We start from the raw sequence: 18,138 nt of genomic DNA on the forward strand, positions 1-18,138 counted from the left end.
TCGCTCGTTTTTTGCCGTTTGGGTGTTTGATGTTTTCTCTGAATGGGTTTCAAGGTGTTTCTTTGTTTCTTGGTTGGCTGTGGGAAGATGTATCTCAGAGTTGTATTCTGCACAAATACTTTGATAATAAAAGTACTTTGAGCATTGAACTTTATTCTCTAAATTCTTTTGAAATCCATTAATTCTTTGTCTCAATTCCTTACTTTGTGCATTGAACACAGAGGTGTGAATGGCAGCTGAAAAAGGCCAGTGACAGACAACATCCAGTTACTGAACAGGAGGTGAAGCCTCCTACTGATCCAAGGGCAAAGTTTCCAGGGTCTGGAGGTTCCAAGGACCAAGACCTGAATCACTGAACCCATTCCCCACTGCATGTCAGGACTAATCAGAAGAGGACACACATACTGTTGTGCAGTCTCTGTCCTAATGGGCACTAAAGGTAAAATAAAAATCCAATCATTCACAATCAGCCATTCAGATATTCCAGTGGTTTGGGATCTGGTTCACCTGGTAACAATTCCCACACTATCCCCGAGGCTCTCCAGGTTTCACTCTCCCCTGACACATCAGATTCTGTGGAGAATTTCTAATACCGTGAAACACCTCAACCAAAATGTCTGTTGGGGCATTAACACTGAATCACACCCAATAGTCCTGAAGGTCTGGTAGTCTTCCCCTCCACCATCAGATTTATCACTCTGTACTGCAATGAACTGCTGCCACAAAACAACAAATTTCACCACATATACTGGTGATATTAAACCTGATTCTGATTCTGACAGTCCAGCACCAATGTCCCGAGTGTGTCTGATTGTCAGAGTTTGACTGGACATCTTTCATACAAAATTGAATAGAATTGAATTGAACACACATACACACACACAAACCGCCCCCACCCACACACACACACACACAGTGACAGTACTGTGTAAAAGTCTCGGACACATATCTATTCTATGGTGCTTCAGAGTTTTGCACAGTACTGTATTTGTCAACGAGGAACAAAGAGTGAGTTTTTAAATCTGGTGGCATTAAAGGATGTTGGGAATGGTGAGGGTAGAGCACCACAGGAAGGGTATGGAACAGGTGGCAGAGAAAGCCTGCCAGGGGCAGGGATGGCACAGTTACATACGCACCCAGCCCTCAGACACCAGGCAAGGGCATTTCATTCCAAACAATTGGTTCACTGATCGTTACAGAATATCTCTCAGGGGCTTCCACTCCCTTCCCTCTCCCTGCCCCCATCCCACTCTCAGTCAGCAAAAGAGACCCATATCAGAATCAGGTTTATCATCACTCACAAATACCACAAAATTAGTTTTTGTTTTCGTCAGTAGTACAATGCAATACATATCACTCCAGGACTGTACAAAAGTCAAAGGCATTCTAGTGATATCAATATGCCTGAGGCTTCTGCACAGTACTGTACATAAAAATCAAAATGAAACTTCTGGGAATTCCATCATCAAGGACACCGACAGATCCAGCCAAGCCCTCATCAGGGAGGAGGTACATGAGCCCAGAGACCCACACCTCAATGTTCAACAACAGTTTCTGAACTTTGTTTACGCTCCTCACTGCCTCTGGAAAGCAGCCAGCAAAACCAAAGACTCACCTACCCCAGATACTCTCTCCTCTCCCCTCTCCCATTGGGCAGTAGATACAAAAGCCTGAAAACACATCCCACCGGGCTCAAGAAAAACTTCCACCCTCATTAATTACCTAGTTTTAGTAAGATTTATAAAGTGTACTCTATAAACGTACATGGTGTGCTGTCTGATATTGTGAGTGCGAGTTTGTATCAGTGTGTATTTCACAGCATCTACGCAAATGGGAGACCCGGTTTGGCGGGTGGACGGATTTTCCCCGAGACCTACACAAGCGATAGCCTGGGCGTTACATGTGAGAATGCTGTTCTTGGACTACAGTTCAGCATTCAACACCATAATTCCCTCCAGGCTCAACAAGAAGCTCAGAGACCTCGGCCTTCACCCTGCCTCGTGTAGCTGGATCCTGGACTTCCTGTCGGATCGCCAGCAGGTGGTAAGAGTGGGCTGCTTCACCTCTGCCCCTCTGACCCTCAACATAGGAGCCCTCAGGGCTGTGTACTAAGCCCCCTCCTTTACCCTCTGTATACCCATGACTGTGTCCCCACCCACAGCTCCAATCTGCTAATTAAATTTGCTGACAATACCACACATTGGCCGAATCTCAAATAATAATGAGGCAGCCTACAGAGAAGAAGTCATCACCCTGACACAGTGGTGTCAAGAAAACAACCTCTCCCTCCATGTCTATATTTTTGTACATCAATGTACAATATCCCTCAATGTCTAAATTTCTATAGGGGCACAACTGAGAGCATCCTGACTGGCTGCATCACTGCCTGGTATGGGAACTGTACCTCCCTCAATCGCAGGACTCTGCAGAGAGTGGTGCGGACAGCCCAGTGCATCTGCAGATGTGAACTTCCCAGTATTCAGGACACTTACAGTGAAAAGTGCGTAAAAAGGGCCCGAGGGATCATTGGAAACCTGAATCACCCCAAACACAAACTGTTCCAGCTGCTACCATCCAGGAAACGGCACCACAGCATTAAAGCCAGAACCAATAGGCTCCGGGACAGCTTCTTCCTCCGGGATATCAGTCTGATTAGTTCATGCTGATACAGTTGTATTTCTATGTTATATTGACTGTCCTGTTGTACGTACTGTTTATTATAAATTACTATAAATTGCACACTTAGATGGAGATGAAACATAAAGATTTTTACTCCTCATGTACATGAAGGATGTAAGTAATAAAGTCAATTCAATTTACCCACTGGTTTGAGATGATTGGAACAAAAACTTCACACCAATTAAAGTTTCTTCCCCAGGTAGTTAATCGGATTAATCATTTGAGTTAGCCGCACTTCCATCCATTACCTCAATACTGCACTGTAAATACTTCAAACTACATTTTTGAATGCTGTTTACAATATAGACAATAGACAATAGGTGCAGGAGTAGGCCATTCGGCCCTTTGAGCCAGCACCACCATTCAATGTGATCATGGCTGATCATCCACAATCAGTACCCCGTTCCTGCCTTCTCCCCATATCCCTTGACTCCACTATCTTTAAGAGCTCTACCTAAATCTTTCTTGAAAACATCCAGAGAACTGGTCTCAATTGCCTTCTGAGGCAGAACATTCCACAGATCCACAACTCTCTGGGTGAAAAAGTTTTTCCTGAACTCTGTTCTAAATGGCCTACCCCTTATTCTTAAACTGTGGCCTCTGGTTCTGGACTCCCCCAACATCAGGAACATGTTCCCTGCCTCCAGCGTGTCCAATGCCTTAATAATCTTATATGTCTCAATCAGATCCCCTCTCATCCTTCTAAATTCCAGTGTATATTACATTGTGAATAGATGCTGGTATTTGTGTATTTATACACATTTCCCCCCGTATTTATACCTTAACTTCTAAATTTATTTTATATAATTCTTTATCGTTATTAAATATTTAATTGCATATCACGCCAGCACACCAACAGCAAATTCCTAGCAACACACACAAAACACCGGAGGAACTCAGCAAGTCAGGCAGTCTCTGTGGAAATGAATAAACAGTCAACATTTCGGGCCGACACCCTTCATTAGGACGCGTTTGTGTTTACAGCAAATTCCCAACACGTGTCAATATTTATGGCGATTAGATTTCCTCCGAGATCCTGGAATGGTTCCCTAGTGATAAGATGGAGACTTGACCTGACAATTGACCTCATCATGCCCTTTCACCTCACAGTCTGCTTGCACTGAGCTTTCTGGGGAACTGTAACACTTCATACCTCATTCCGTTGTTGTACATATTCCTTTGTACCACCTCAATGTACTGATGTCGCGGGAGTTCAGTATGACATGTAAAAGAAAAGTTTTACATGTCCCTCCAATTTACCATTACAGTCAGGGTCTGGAATTGAACTGAAAACCCCGAACACTACCTCCTTCTCTCTCTCAGCTGGCACCGGTGTGTGGTGTTTATTTGTTCATGTAAATTGTGTATAATTTCAGTCACGTGAACAAATGATCTTTGTCATGTTTGTAATGTACTGTGCTGTTAAAAAAGCGAATGGCCGTGTCATTTATTTCTACTCTGTATACTTCTGCCTCGGACAACAGACTTCAGCTTGCAAAGCTGCAGTTCCCCGAAAGAAAAAGCTTGTTCAGTCAGCAATCTGTTGTGGTGACAGCACAGTCTCCGAGCGCGGAAATGGAGACTGTGGCTCTCGGATTCACATCTGAAGTCATTCCCTTACCTTCGGCACCGACCACACCAAGCTGGAGCAGAAGCGAGAAAAGGTGAACGAGTGAAAATATCCGGAGGCTGAGAAGCGACATAAACTTCTCAACCCGGGGTTGACGATTCTTGGGCCCGACGCTCATCCGATCCACGCCTCTTCCCGACCGATCGGTGCCGGACCTGCTCCGGGATACTGACCCCGTTCGCTGGCGGACAGGGAGCAGAGGAGGGTCCGCACACGAACTCATAACAATTAATTAAATAAAAGCTGAACACGACAACTGTTAAACTGTCCGTTAATGATTTTAAGTTCCTGCTTCGCTCGTTTCAGTTTCAATTTCTTGCCTTGTGATCGAGAAGGAGGAGGAGCCAGAGTTTGCACGGACAAGTAAAACTTGTTTTAGGAATTTTTTAAATTTCATAAATGATCTTTGTTCATAATAAAATAGACACAAAAAGATTTTTAAAAATTTACATCCTATTCATCATATGGTCAATATATTCTGCAGTGTTAACTGTTGAAAAAACTGCCGCCCGTGTTTCCTCGGATGACTCACTATGAGCCGAGCCGATTCAGGCCCTCCCTGTCCTGGAGCGGAAGGATCCCAGACTGTGGTCCTTCCCCACCGAGTCTTTACACCGGCTGCACTGAGCTTCAGTGTGTCCCCGGCACATCCTCATACAGCCTGAGTGTGCCGGCACATCCCTTACAGGCGCCTCACTGTGAACCATAGAACATTACAGCACAGAAACAGGCCTTTTGGCCCTTCTTGGCTGTGCCAAACCATTTTTCAGCCTAGTCCCACTGACCTGCACCAGGCCCGTATCCCTCCAAACCCCTCTCATCCATGTACCTGTCCAAGTTTTTCTTAAATGTTAAAAGTGAGCCCACATTTACCACTTCATCTGGCAGCTCATTCCACACTCCCACTACTCTCTGTGTGAAGAAGCCCCCCCCCCCATGTTCCCTTTAAACTTTTCCCCCTTCACCCCTAATCCATGTCCTCTGGTTTTTTTCTCCCTTAGCCTCAGTGGAAAAAGCCTGCTTGCATTCACTCTATCTATACCCATCATAATTTTATATACCTCTATCAAATCTCCTCTCATTCTTCTACGCTCCAGAGAATAAAGTCCTAACCTATTCAACCTTTCTCTGTAACTAAGTTTCTCAAGTCCCAGCAACATCCTTGTAAACCTTCTCTGCACTCTTTCAACCTTATTAATATCCTTCCTGTAATTCAGTGACCAAGTCTGCACACAATACTCCAAATTCAGTCTCACCGATGTCTTATACAACCTCACTATTAGATTCCAACTCTTATACTCAATACTTTGATTTATAAAGGTCAATGTACCAAAAGCTCTCTTTACTACCCTATCTACCCGTGATGCCACTTTTAGGGAATTTTGTATCCCCAGATCCCTCTGTTCTACTGCACTTCTCAGTGTCTTACCATTTACCTTGTATGTTCTACTTTGGTTTTTCCTCCCAAAGTGCAATACCTCAGACTTGTCTGTATTAAACTCCATCTGCCATTTTTCAGCCCATTTTTTCAGCTGGTCCAGATCCCTCTGCAGGCTTTGAAAACCTTCCTCACTGTCCACTACACCTCAAATCTTTGTACCATCAGCAAATTTGCTGATCCAATTCACCACATTATCATCCAGATTACTGATATAGATGACAAATAACAATGGACCCAGCACTGATCCCTGTGGCACACCACTAGTCACAGGCCTCCACTCAGAGAAGCAATCCTCCACTACCACTCTCTGACTTCTCTCATTGAGCCAATGTCTAATCCAATTTGCTACCTCACCATGTATACCTAGCAACTGAATCTTCCTAACTAACCTCCCATGCGGGACCTTGTCAAAGGCCTTACTGAAATCCATGTAGACAACATCCACTGCCTTCCCTTCATCCACTTTCCTGGTAACCTCCTCGAAAAACTCTAATAGATTGCCATGTTAACTCTCCCTACTAAGTCCCTGTCTATCTAAATACTTGTAGATCCTTTCTCTTAGTACTCCTTCCAATAATTTCCCTACTACCGATGTCAAACTTACCGGCCTATAATTTCCCGGATTACTTTTAGAGCCTTTTTCAAACAACAGACCATGAGCTATCGTCCAATCCTCACCCGTAGACACCGACATTTTAAAATATATCTGCCAGGGCACCTGCAATTTCAACACTAGTCTCTTTCAAGGTCTGAGGGAATACCCTGTCAGGTCCTGGGGATTTATCTACTCTGATTTGCCTCAAGACAGCAAGCACCTCCTTCTCTTCAATCTGTATAGGTTCCACGACCTCACTACCTGTTTGCCTTATTTCCATTGACTCCATGCCAGTTTCCTTAGTAAATACAGATGACAAAAACCCATTTAAGATCTCCCCCATTTCCTTTGGTTCCATACATAGCCAACCACTCTGATCTTGAAGAAGACCAATTTTATCCCTTACTATCCTTTTGCTCTTAATATACCTGTAGAAGCTCTTTGGATTATCCTTTACTTTGACTGCCAAAGCTACCTCATGTCTTCTTTTAGCTCTCCTGATTTCTTTGTTAACTATTTTTTTGCACTTTTTATACTCCTCAAGTACCTTATTTGCTCCTTGTTTCCTATACATGTCATACATCTCTCTTCTTCTTTATCAGAGTTCCAATATCCCGAGAGAACCAAGGTTCCTTATCCTTATTCACTTTGCTTTTAATCCTGACAGGAACATACAAACTCTGCACTCTCAAAATTTCTCTTTTGAAGGCCTCCCACTTATCAACAATATCCTTGCCAGAGAACAACCTGTCCCAATCCACACTTTTCAGATCCTTCCTCATTTCTTTAAAATTGTCCTTTTTCCAGTTTAGAACCTCAACCCGAGGACCAGATCTATCTTTATCCATGATCAAGTTGAAACTAATGGTATTATGATCACTGGAACCAAAGTGTTCCCCTACACACACTTCCATCACCTGTCCTAACTCGTTTCCTAATAGATCTAATATTGCATCCTCTCTAGTCGGTACCTCTATATATTGATTTAGAAAACTTTCCTGAACACATATTACAAACTTTAACCCATCTATACCTTTAACAGCAACACACACAAAATGCTGGTGAAACACAGCAGGCCAGGCAGCATCTATTCGTCAGGTCTCGGCCCGAAACGTCGACAGTTCTTCTCCCTATAGATGCTGCCTGGCCTGCTGTGTTCCACCAGCATTTTGTGTGTGTTGTTGTGTGAATTTCCAGCATCTGCAGATTTCCTTGTGTTAGACCTTTAACAGTATGGGAGTCTCAATCAATACGTGGAAAATTAAAATCCCCTACTATCACAACTTTATGTTTCCTGCAGTTGTCTGCTATAGATCTTCAGATTTGCTCCTCCAATTCTCGCTGACTATTGGGTGGTCTATAATACAACCCCATTAATGTGGTCATACCTTTTCTGTTTCTCAGCTCCACCCATATGGCCTCGGTAGACAAGCCCTCTAATCTGTCCTGCCTGAGCACTGCTGTAACATTTTCCCTGACTAGCAATGCCACCCCCCCACCCTTCATTCCTCTGCCTCTATCACGTCTGAAACATCGGAACCCCGGAACATTAAGCTGCCAGTCCTGACCCTCCTGTAGCCAAGTTTCACTAATGGCTACAATGTCATCATTCCACATGCCAATCCACACACTCAGCTCATCAGCCTTCCTCACAATACTCCTCGCATTGAAATAGACACACCTCAGAAGATTATTACCACCACACACAACCCTTCTATTTGTGACTTTGCATGAAACTTTAACATCATTTATTTTCAGCCCCACTCCACTGTCTGCTCTGGTACTCTGGTTCCCATCCCCCTGCAAATCTAGTTTAACCCCCCCCCCCCCCCCAACAGCACTAGCAAACCTCCCTGCATGGTTATTGGTCCCCCTGTAGGTCAGGTGTAACCCATCTCTCTTGTACTGGTCCCACCTGCCCCAGAAGAGGTCCCAATGATCCTGAAATCTGAAACTCTGCCCCCTACACCAGTTCCTCAGCCACATGTTCATCCTCCAGAGCATCCTATTCTTACCCTCACTGGCACGTGCACAGGTAGCAATCCTGAGATTACCACCCTCAAGGCCCTGCTATTTAACTTCCTACCAAGGCTCTCTATACTCACTCTTCAGGACCTCCTCACTCTTTCTTCCGATGTCATTGATACCGATGTGTACCGTGACATCTGGCTGATCACCCTCCCACTTCAGAATGCTGTGCACACGATCAGAGACATCCCCGACCCTGGCACCTGGGAGGCAACAAACCATCCGGGAGTCCCTGTCACGACCACAGAATCTCCTGTCTGTACCCCTGACTATGGAGTCCCCTATCACTACCACTCTCCTCTTCTTCCCCCCTCCCTTCTGCACTGCAGAACCAGACTCAGTGTCAGAGATCCGGCTGCCGCAGCTTGTCCCAGGTAAGCCACCCCCCCCCCCCCAACAGTATCCAAATCGGTATACTTGTTGTTGAGGGGAATGGCCACAGGGGAGCCCTGCTCTGCCTGCCCTTTCCCCTTCCCTCGCCTGACGAAGGAAAAGGGGAAATTATCTGTGCGCCGCTCCTTTAGTGTAACTGCCTCCCTGTAGCTACTATCTATAAACTCCTCATTCTCCCGAATGTTCCGGAGGTCATCCAGCTCCTGCTCCAGTTCCCTAACGCGGTTTGTTAGGAGCTGCAGCTGGATGCACTTCTTGCAGGTGTCGTTGTCAGGGACACCAGAGGTCTCCCTGACTTCCCACATCCTGCAAGAGGAGCATTCCAACATCCTGCCTGGCATTCTCTCTACTCTAAACAAACAAAACAAAACTTACCGGAACCCACCCTCGCCTCTGCCTGTTCACGCTGAAGCCTGCTGAGCCAAAGCCGTCCCACTCTGACTCAGTCCACTCCGACAATGGCCGCTACGACGATGGTCGCTACGACGATGGCCGCTGTATATGGCGGTCTTTTTTTAAACCTTTGGCGCGCTACGTTACACGCCTGTGCAGTCTAGCCTCTTCTCCCCAATCAGTTAAAAAAATTGGCTTCTCTCTGAGATGCCTTTACTTCTTCACTCTCCGCCTCTTGCTGTTGCTGGAAGATCAACCGGTTTCAGACACATCTAAGGGAGTCCTTCACCAAATTGATCTCCTAGCAGCACCGGATGTCTGTCTCGCGTGGGTATGTGTCCGGAGAACAGGGCAAACCCATCGGCCACATCACCTGTGACGGGTCAAACCTCGGCACATTGACACTCGGTGTCCACGTGCTTCAGATCCACGCACAACTAGATGCAGCCACGCACAAAGGCGGTCATCGGGATGAAGGGAACATTTGGTGCAATTTTCTCTGGGGAATTGTGCACGGTGACCTGTCGGACTCGCTCCATCCTGCATATCCAGATGAACTGGAGGATAGCCCAGGTGTTTACAATGGAAGGGGAGAAATCCTGATCAAAAACTCTGAATGCCCATCACTCAGGACTTCACCACGCAGGGTGGATCATAATAGAAATGCTCCCCAAAACGGGTCTTGTGGTAGTCAGGATTTGCTTCAGACTGCTCCACACAGACATCTGTAGTTCAGTCCAAATCAATCGGTGGGAAACAGAGAGCTTCCCGATCGATTCAGGTGTCAGACACGGGTGCTCACTCTCCCCTGTTTGTGTGCTGTGTAGAAACCTTTGGCAAACCGTCAGGAAGAACGAAGGGAAAAGAGAGGTGGTGTTGTCAGGCGATGGAGGTACATGCATGATGTCACTGTATTGTGCTCAGATCCATGGTCAGTTCACAGACTCATCGGCATCTATGACCATCTGAATCGCCATCATTGGTCAGAGCGAGGTCACTGGACCGATCTAATGTCACAATCACCATCAGGTCTGACGACCTGAAGGAGCCGGACATCTTGTTTGGAGTTGCTGAAGCATGTAACAAAATGGCTGGAGCAGACTGGGACGGTAAAACAAAAACTGTCTTTGTGGAAATGGCGTTCTCTGTCAGTAACTTCAAAGAAATTAGCCTTCAGCATCGGATGTTACCCAGTCGGGCAGTCCAAGTCCTAATGCTTTTGCACCTCCTTCCTAACAGTAGTGGATCAAAGAGATTGTGGGATGGGTGATAGGGATCCTCAGCAATGCTTCCGTGTGGGAATGCTCCTGACTCTCACATTCCAGGCTGTGGGAGTTTGTGCTGACGCTCAGTGCAGACAATGCAAAGGCTCTGTGGGGAAAGATCACAGTCTAAGCTCCTTCTGTCACCACATGTGGAGGGGCAGAGTTGGGTGGGGAAGCCCCTCAAACATTGAACATCACCTTAGAGGGCCACATCAGGTGCGATGGTGCTATTGTTTAAGAGAAGTTAAAACTACTGAATACGTTGAATAGATGATACTAAGAATTTAAAAATAAATTACAATACTCTTTTTGCAACAAATCTTTTTGTATATATGTTGTATTATGAAATTTTATTTTTAAGTTTTAAAAATCAGTTGTGAAGCTATGACAGTTGGCTTGAGTTTTGGAGTGCGTTCTTTTGAAAGTTTGTTCAAGCTTGTTGAACGGGGAGAGGTTAACCAGAATGGGTCTGTACTTGCCAGAGTTTTAAACAACAAAATATAATCCAAATAAGATTTACTAAATTTGCTAAAAATAGGATTACATTTTCAAGGGTGTCCACAACCTCAAAATAAGGGGTTGGCTACTCAGTACAGAAATGACAAGTTTCTTCACACACGGGCTTCATCATTGAGTATAATCCATTCAAAAAAGAAAGAGAAAGATTTTAAATATGAAGAGAATGATGGGATTAGTGCAGGAGAGTGGTACGAAGGTAAAATGACAGCCAGGAACTTATGAATGTCAGGGAAGGCATGGGAAGAATGAGTGGGAATGAGGGGAAAAAGACTGCAGAGAGTTGTAACTCAATCAGATCCATCACGGACACAGCCCTCCCCACCATCGAGGACAGCTTCCAACGGCAGTGTCTCAAGCAGGTGACATTCATCATTAAGGATCCTCACCAGCTGGAACATGGCCTCTTCTCATTATCTCCAGAGGTGATGGAGACCCCATTAAGGAAAAATCACACACCATAAACTCATCCAGTTGAGAAAAATGTATTAGCATAGACAGAAGATTTGTTATTGTGCAAAAACAGGGAAACGATATAATTCATCATTTTATAGTTTTGCTGGATGAAAAACGAGTAAAGGGGCACAATTAGTCCTGAAGAACGATTTCACCCCAACATTGACTGCTTATGTCTGTAGATGCTGCCTGACCTGTTGAGTTCCTCCAGTATTTTCTATGTGTGCTCTGGATTTCCAGCAACTGCTGAATCTCTTGTTCACATTTAGTCTTGGTTAGAGTTGTATGAATGACCACAATGTAAGGAATCAGGTTGGAAAATAAACTGCAAGAAGACAAAAAAATCCTAAGGCAGGATAAAGAATGGTTACAGAGTGAGGACAATATAGTAATTGGAATATGATCGAAGAACAGCCACATTGGAATTTAAAATGGAGTGAGGCTAATGAATATTCAGGATTAGTGAGATCAGGCTCCTTCAGAAGCAAAACACAAAGTGAATTTTCAAATACAACAACTAGAAAAGCAAACATAATGCTACCTTTAACATAAGAAGGAAGGAGTACAAAAGTAGGGTGGTCTTGTTACAACTGTGCAATGTTTTGATTGGATCTGTGTGAAACACTGCATTTATTTAATCAAAAACAAAAAATCAATTCCAATGAAATCTTCATGTATGACAGTGAAACAGGAAATAAATAGAATGACAAAATATCTCATTGATTTACAAATGGCATGTAATATCCACATTGAGGAGCAGACAATAATGAACGATTGTATGATTACACATCCCATGTCAAATTCATTCGGACATCCACACACGGGCTATTGGACAGTTATTTTACAACTTGCACTCGTTTGTCATCACACTTTATTTACTTGTGCACAAGGAGAAGAGCTCAGTCAGGGTCATTGAACTGTTCTGAAGTTTCAGCTCAAAATTGACAAGTTTTATACAGATACTGATCCAATAATAAGTTAATGTACTTCTGAATCACATTACTTGCATATTTAAGTTCCAATCATAATACATATTTCAGGTACTAATAACCAGTAAAAATGTATGAGTTAAAGGCCAATCATGCATTAGAATTAGTAAAATCACTGTCCAATTGCTAGTGTGCCTTCGTTTACATTCTTATCTTGTCTTGGTACGCCCGGTGGCCTTGGGTCCCAGTGTGGCAAAGAAGCTGAGCAAAGAGGAGCTGGGCTCTCAGGGATTGAGTTTTGCTTGGGGAACCATGTGCAGGTCAGTAACTGTACAATGTCTGCACACTGTTCTGTCAGCACCTCATCTTAACCCTTCCCTTGCTGCAACTTTCATAGATACAGTTGTTAAAACATAAATAAAAATGTTTCCACTTGTGGTAAATAAGGCAGAGATAGAGTGGATGTGGAGAGGATGTTTCCTATCTAGGAGTCAGAGGGAATCTAGGAGCAGAAGGCACAGACTCAGAATAAAAAGACAAACATTGAGAATGGAGATGAGGAATTCCTTTAGCCAGAGGGTGGGGAATCTGTGGAGTTTGTTGCCACAGGAGGCCAGGTCATTGGGTGTATTTAAAGCAGATATGGATCGGGTCTTAATTTCTCAGGGCGTAAAAGATTATGGGGAGAAGGCAGGAGAATGGGGTTGAGAGCAAAATGGATCAGCCGGGATGAATTGGCAGAGCCGACTTGATGGCCAAATAGCCTAATTCTGCTCCTATGTTTTATGCTCTTAGGGTCTAAACAAGAATTTTAATTATTTTATTGTTTTCCTGGTCTAAGAATAGCAACTAAACACCTCCTTATCAGCAAAATGGCCCAAAATATAACCGGTAATCAATATTTTATGATTATTTCTATATTTATTCAATTTCACCTTTATTGCTCCAGATTATTTCCTCTTTTCTTCTGCAAATATATGCCGTAACAGAGCACAGAATGGGTGGGGGCTTTCCACCCGTTCATCCCTCCCCACTGAGCTCCCTCCCAGCACTTATCCTTGCAAATGGAACAAGTGCCACAGCTTCCTCTAAATTTCTTAAATGTTAAAAGTGAGCCCCCATTTACAAATTCATCTGGCAGCTCATTCCACACTCCCATCACTCTCTGCGTGAAGAAGCCCCCCAATATTCCCTTTAAACCTTTCCCCCTTCACCCTTAACCCATGTCCTCTGTTTTTTTCTCCCCTAGCCTCAGTGGAAAAAGCCTGCTTGCATTCACTCTATCTATACCCATCATTATTTTATAGACCTCTATCAAATCTCCCCTTCTCTGTAACTCAGTTTCTCAAGTCCTGGGAACATCCTTGTAAACCTTCTCTGCACTCTTTCAACTTTATTCATATCCTTCCTGTAATTTGGTGACCAAAACTGCACACAATACTCCAAATTCAGCCTCACCAATGCCTTATACAACCTCACCACAACATTCCCACTCTTATACTCAATACTTTGATTTATAAAGGCCAATGTACAAAAAGCTCTCTTTACGACCCTATCTACCTGTGTCGCCACTTTTAGGGAATTTTGTATCTGTATTCCCAGATCCCTCTGTTCTACTGCACTTCTCAATGTCCTACCATTTACCTTGTATGTTCTACCTTGGTTTGTCCTTCCAAGGTGCAATACCTCACACTTGTCTGTATTAAACTCCATCTGCCATTTTTCGGCCCATTTTTCCAGCTGGTCCAGATCCCTCTGCAGGCTTTGAAAACCTTCCTAACCAACCTTATGGCATGAACATCAATTTCCCAAACTTACAGTAACTGCTCCCCTCCCTCCTTCACCAATCACCATTCACCATTCCCCATTCCCATTTCCCTCTCTCATCTGATCCCCTTACCTCCCCATCACCTTCCTCTGGGGCTCCTCCCCTATTCTATTTCTTCCATCCTCTCATCAGATTCTCCCTTCTCCAGCCCTTAATCTCTTTCACCAATTGACTTTCCAGCTCTTTACGTCACCCTTCCCCCCTCCGTTTCACCCATCACCTGCTACAGTACCTTGTATTTCTTCCTCCCCTCCCCTCACCTTCTTACTCTGACACTTCTCATCTCTTTTTTCCAGTCCTGAAGTAGGGTCTCTGCCCGAAACATTGACTGTACTCTTTCCCATAGATGCTGCCTGACCTGCTGAGTTCCTCCAGCATTTTGTGTGTGTTGCTTTGATTTCTGGCATCTGCAAATGTTCTCTTGTTTGTAGAATTGCTCCCCAAATATTCCAGTCTTTCCAAGATGTTAAATTCTAATTCCAGATTTAACTGTCCACTCGTAAACAGTTTTCCTGAATGCCCATTTCCCTCTGAAATATGGGCATCTCATATCCAGAATCCATGTTTGTGCTATTCATCCCTGTGAATCTTTGCCAGTGACTGCAAATCAGCAGTTAATCCTCTCCATGAAAAGTTTTCACACATTTTTCAAAAGACCAAAGAGGAAAGGGGGAAAAACTGCTGGGTGGGTGCCCCTGTCACATACCACATTGATGCAAACTCTTAGAGGCACAGCCTCTTCAAAAGCAGCCTTTGCATTCTCTCTCTCTCTCTCTCTCTCTCTCTCTCTCTCTCTCTCTCTCTCTCTCTCTCACACACACACACACACACACACACACACACACACACACACACACACACACACACACACACACACACACACACACACACACACACACACACACACACACACACACACACTTGCTCACTCTTTCTCTCACTCTCCCTCCCTCACAAGTGAATTCACACGTGGCCACACTACACATAATTAAAACATGCAAATCATTCCTAGATTAAAACATTTCTGAAAATCTTCTTTCCCTGAGGGTTAAATCATTACCAAATATATTGAGTTACAATCCAACAATATTGAGGAACTGTGTTACTCTAAGACTGTAAACAAAGAAATGTTGAAAGTTATTCATCATGCACAGGTAAACAACATTCAACAAGTCTAAAGCATGAAATCCCCACATTAACCAAAATTCCAACATATTCTGACCCTTCAGTAACACCAATCACTGATTATTGTTGGGATTCTGATCATATGAACTGTCCGCTGTGGGATTCCGGGCATAATGACCCACATTACCTCAGCTAAACAGCAGATTTCAGCATTATCCTGCCCCCAACAACAACTTCCCCAATTGGGTACGGGGGAAATCCAGCACTGTGTTACTTCCCTTTTACAATCTCTCTGCTGGCTTCTACCCTGACCTGCATTTCCCCACACGATACCCTGTGTATTTTCTTGAAGTGAAAACACTTTAGCTGCCTCTGAATTATTCCCAAAGTTAACATCGAACTCCTGTACTTCCTTCTCCCATGCTCCATTCATTTTCCTCAGTACTCGTGCCTCAGTATGTGTAGGGTCACTGGGATCAAACAGTTCCAACATCTTTCTAGATTTGTTGGTGATATGAGACACTAATGTACTTATCCATCTGTTTGTGTTTCTGGTTTGAAATGATCTCGATCTAATGTTGATCCGTACACCCCTCGGGACACCATCCACAGAGAGGACGCAAATGCAGTGTGTGTTCTCCTTTCCTCTGGGAACATATACACACTCATCTATTGGGTCCCCGTTGTTATTACCCAGAACAGTCAGAACCACATTATTTAACTCCTTATTTGTTCCCCCAGCATGTCACAGTGTTTCTGGCAAAGTGGAGTGTATGTTCAGATGCAAGCACGTTATAATCAATCACCTTTCCTCGGCATTACTGAGACCAGGTATTGCTTTCTGGTAACTAACTTCATGGAACAGTTCCCTAGGATCATCCCCAGGGATCCGTAGAGTCTGTGCGGATTGGTGATAGCATATCCTCTTCACTGATGATCAACACTGGTGCACCTCAGGGGTGTGTGCTTAGCCCACTGCTCTACTCTCTGTGTACACATGACTGTTTTGCTTGGCACAGCTCAAATACCATCTATAAATTTGCTTACGATATATCCATTGTTGGTAGAATCTCAGATGGTGACAAGAGGGCGTACAGGAGTGAGATATGCCAACTAGTAGAGTGGTGCCAGAGCAACAACCTGGCACTCAACATCAGTAAGATGAAAGGGTTGATTGTGGACTTCAGGAAGGGTAAGACAAGAGAAAACACACCAATCCTCATAGAGAGATCTGAAGTGGAGAGAGTGAGCAGATTCAAGTTCCTAGGTGTCAAGATCTCTGAGGATCTAACATGGTCCCAACATATCAATGTAGGCATAAAGAAGGCAAGACAGCGGCTATACTTTATTAGGAGTTGAAGAGATTTGGCATGTCAACAAATACACTCAAAACCTTCTATAGTTGTACTGTGGAGAGCATTTTGATAGGCTGCATCACTGTCTGGTATGGAGGGGCTACTGCACAGGACCAAAAGAAGCTGCAGAAGGTTGTAAATCTAGTCAACTCCATCTTGGGTACTAGCCTACAAAGTAGCCAGGACATCTTTAGGGAGCGATGTCTCAGAAAGGAAATGTCTATTATTAAAGACCTCCAGCACCCAGGCCATGCCCTTTTCTCACTGTTACCATCAGGTAAGAGATACAGAAGCCTGAAGTCACACACTCAACGATTCAGGAACAGCCTCTTCCCCTCTGTCATCCCATTCCTAAATGGACATTGGAGCTTTACCCACTACCTCACATTTTTTAATGTACGGTATTTCTGATTTTGCACATTTTTAAATAATCTATTCAATATACATAAATGATTTACGTGATTTTTTATTATTATGTATTATTTTTTCTCTCTCTGCTGGATTATGTATTGCATTGAACTACGGCTGCTAACTTTACAAATTTCACGTCACATGCTAGTAATAATAAACCTGATTCTGATTCTGATTCTGATATATGTCCTGAAATCTTTCCCAATATCCCTCAGCTGCTGTACCCCGAGCGGTGTAGTGTATGTTATATCCTCAGCAATATCCCTCAGCTGCTGTACCCCGAGCGTTGTAGTGTATGTTATATCCTCAGTAATATCCCTCAGCTGCTGTACCCCGAGCGGTGTAGTGTATGTTATATCCCTCAGCAATATCCCTCAGCTGCTGTACCCCGAGCGGTGTCGTGTATGTTATATCCTCAGCAATATCCCTCAGCTGCTGTACCCCGAGCGGTGTAGTGTATGTTATATCCTCAGCAATATCCCTCAGCTGCTGTACCCCGAGCGGTGTAGTGTATGTTATATCCTCAGCAATATCCCTCAGCTGCTGTACCCCGAACGGTGTAGTGTATGTTATATCCCTCAGCTGCTGTACCCCGAGCGGTGTAGTGTATGTTATATCCTCAGCAATATCCCTCAGCTGCTGTACCCCGAGCGGTGTAGTGTATGTTATATCCTCAGCAATATCCCTCAGCTGCTGTACCCCGAGCGGTGTAGTGTATGTTATATCCTCAGCAATATCCCTCAGCTGCTGTACCCCGAACGGTGTAGTGTATGTTATATCCCTCAGCTGCTGTACCCCGAGCGGTGTAGTGTATGTTATATCCTCAGCAATATCCCTCAGCTGCTGTACCCCGAGCGGTGTAGTGTATGTTATATCCTCAGCAATATCCCTCAGCTGCTGTACCCCGAGCGGTGTAGTGTAGGTTATATCCTCAGCAATATCCCTCAGCTGCTGTACCCCGAGTGGTGTACTGTATGTTATATCCTCAGCAATATCCCTCAGCTGCTGTACCCCGAGCGATGTAGTGTATGTTATATCCTCAGCAATATCCCTCAGCTGCTGTACCCCGAGCGGTGTAGTGTATGTTATATCCT

General features: G+C 44.2%; 2 protein-coding genes across 2 annotated transcripts in view; both read right to left on the minus strand.

Moving 5' to 3' along the window:
• The window catches only part of LOC140738401 (uncharacterized), a 78,394-nt gene extending 73,748 nt beyond the window's left edge, over positions 1–4,646 (minus strand). Inside the window, exon 1 of the mRNA XM_073065647.1 lies at positions 4,301–4,646. Within this exon, the coding sequence (XP_072921748.1) occupies positions 4,301–4,532 (232 nt within the window). The 5' untranslated portion in view covers positions 4,533–4,646. The remainder of the gene's footprint in view (positions 1–4,300) is intronic.
• Positions 1–18,138, minus strand: part of LOC140721498 (uncharacterized) — a 366,186-nt gene that overhangs the window by 86,312 nt on the left and 261,736 nt on the right. The gene's annotated exons all lie outside the window — the stretch shown is intronic.

Source organism: Hemitrygon akajei, chromosome 2 (assembly GCF_048418815.1).
Source record: "Hemitrygon akajei chromosome 2, sHemAka1.3, whole genome shotgun sequence".
NCBI lineage: Eukaryota > Metazoa > Chordata > Chondrichthyes > Myliobatiformes > Dasyatidae > Hemitrygon > Hemitrygon akajei.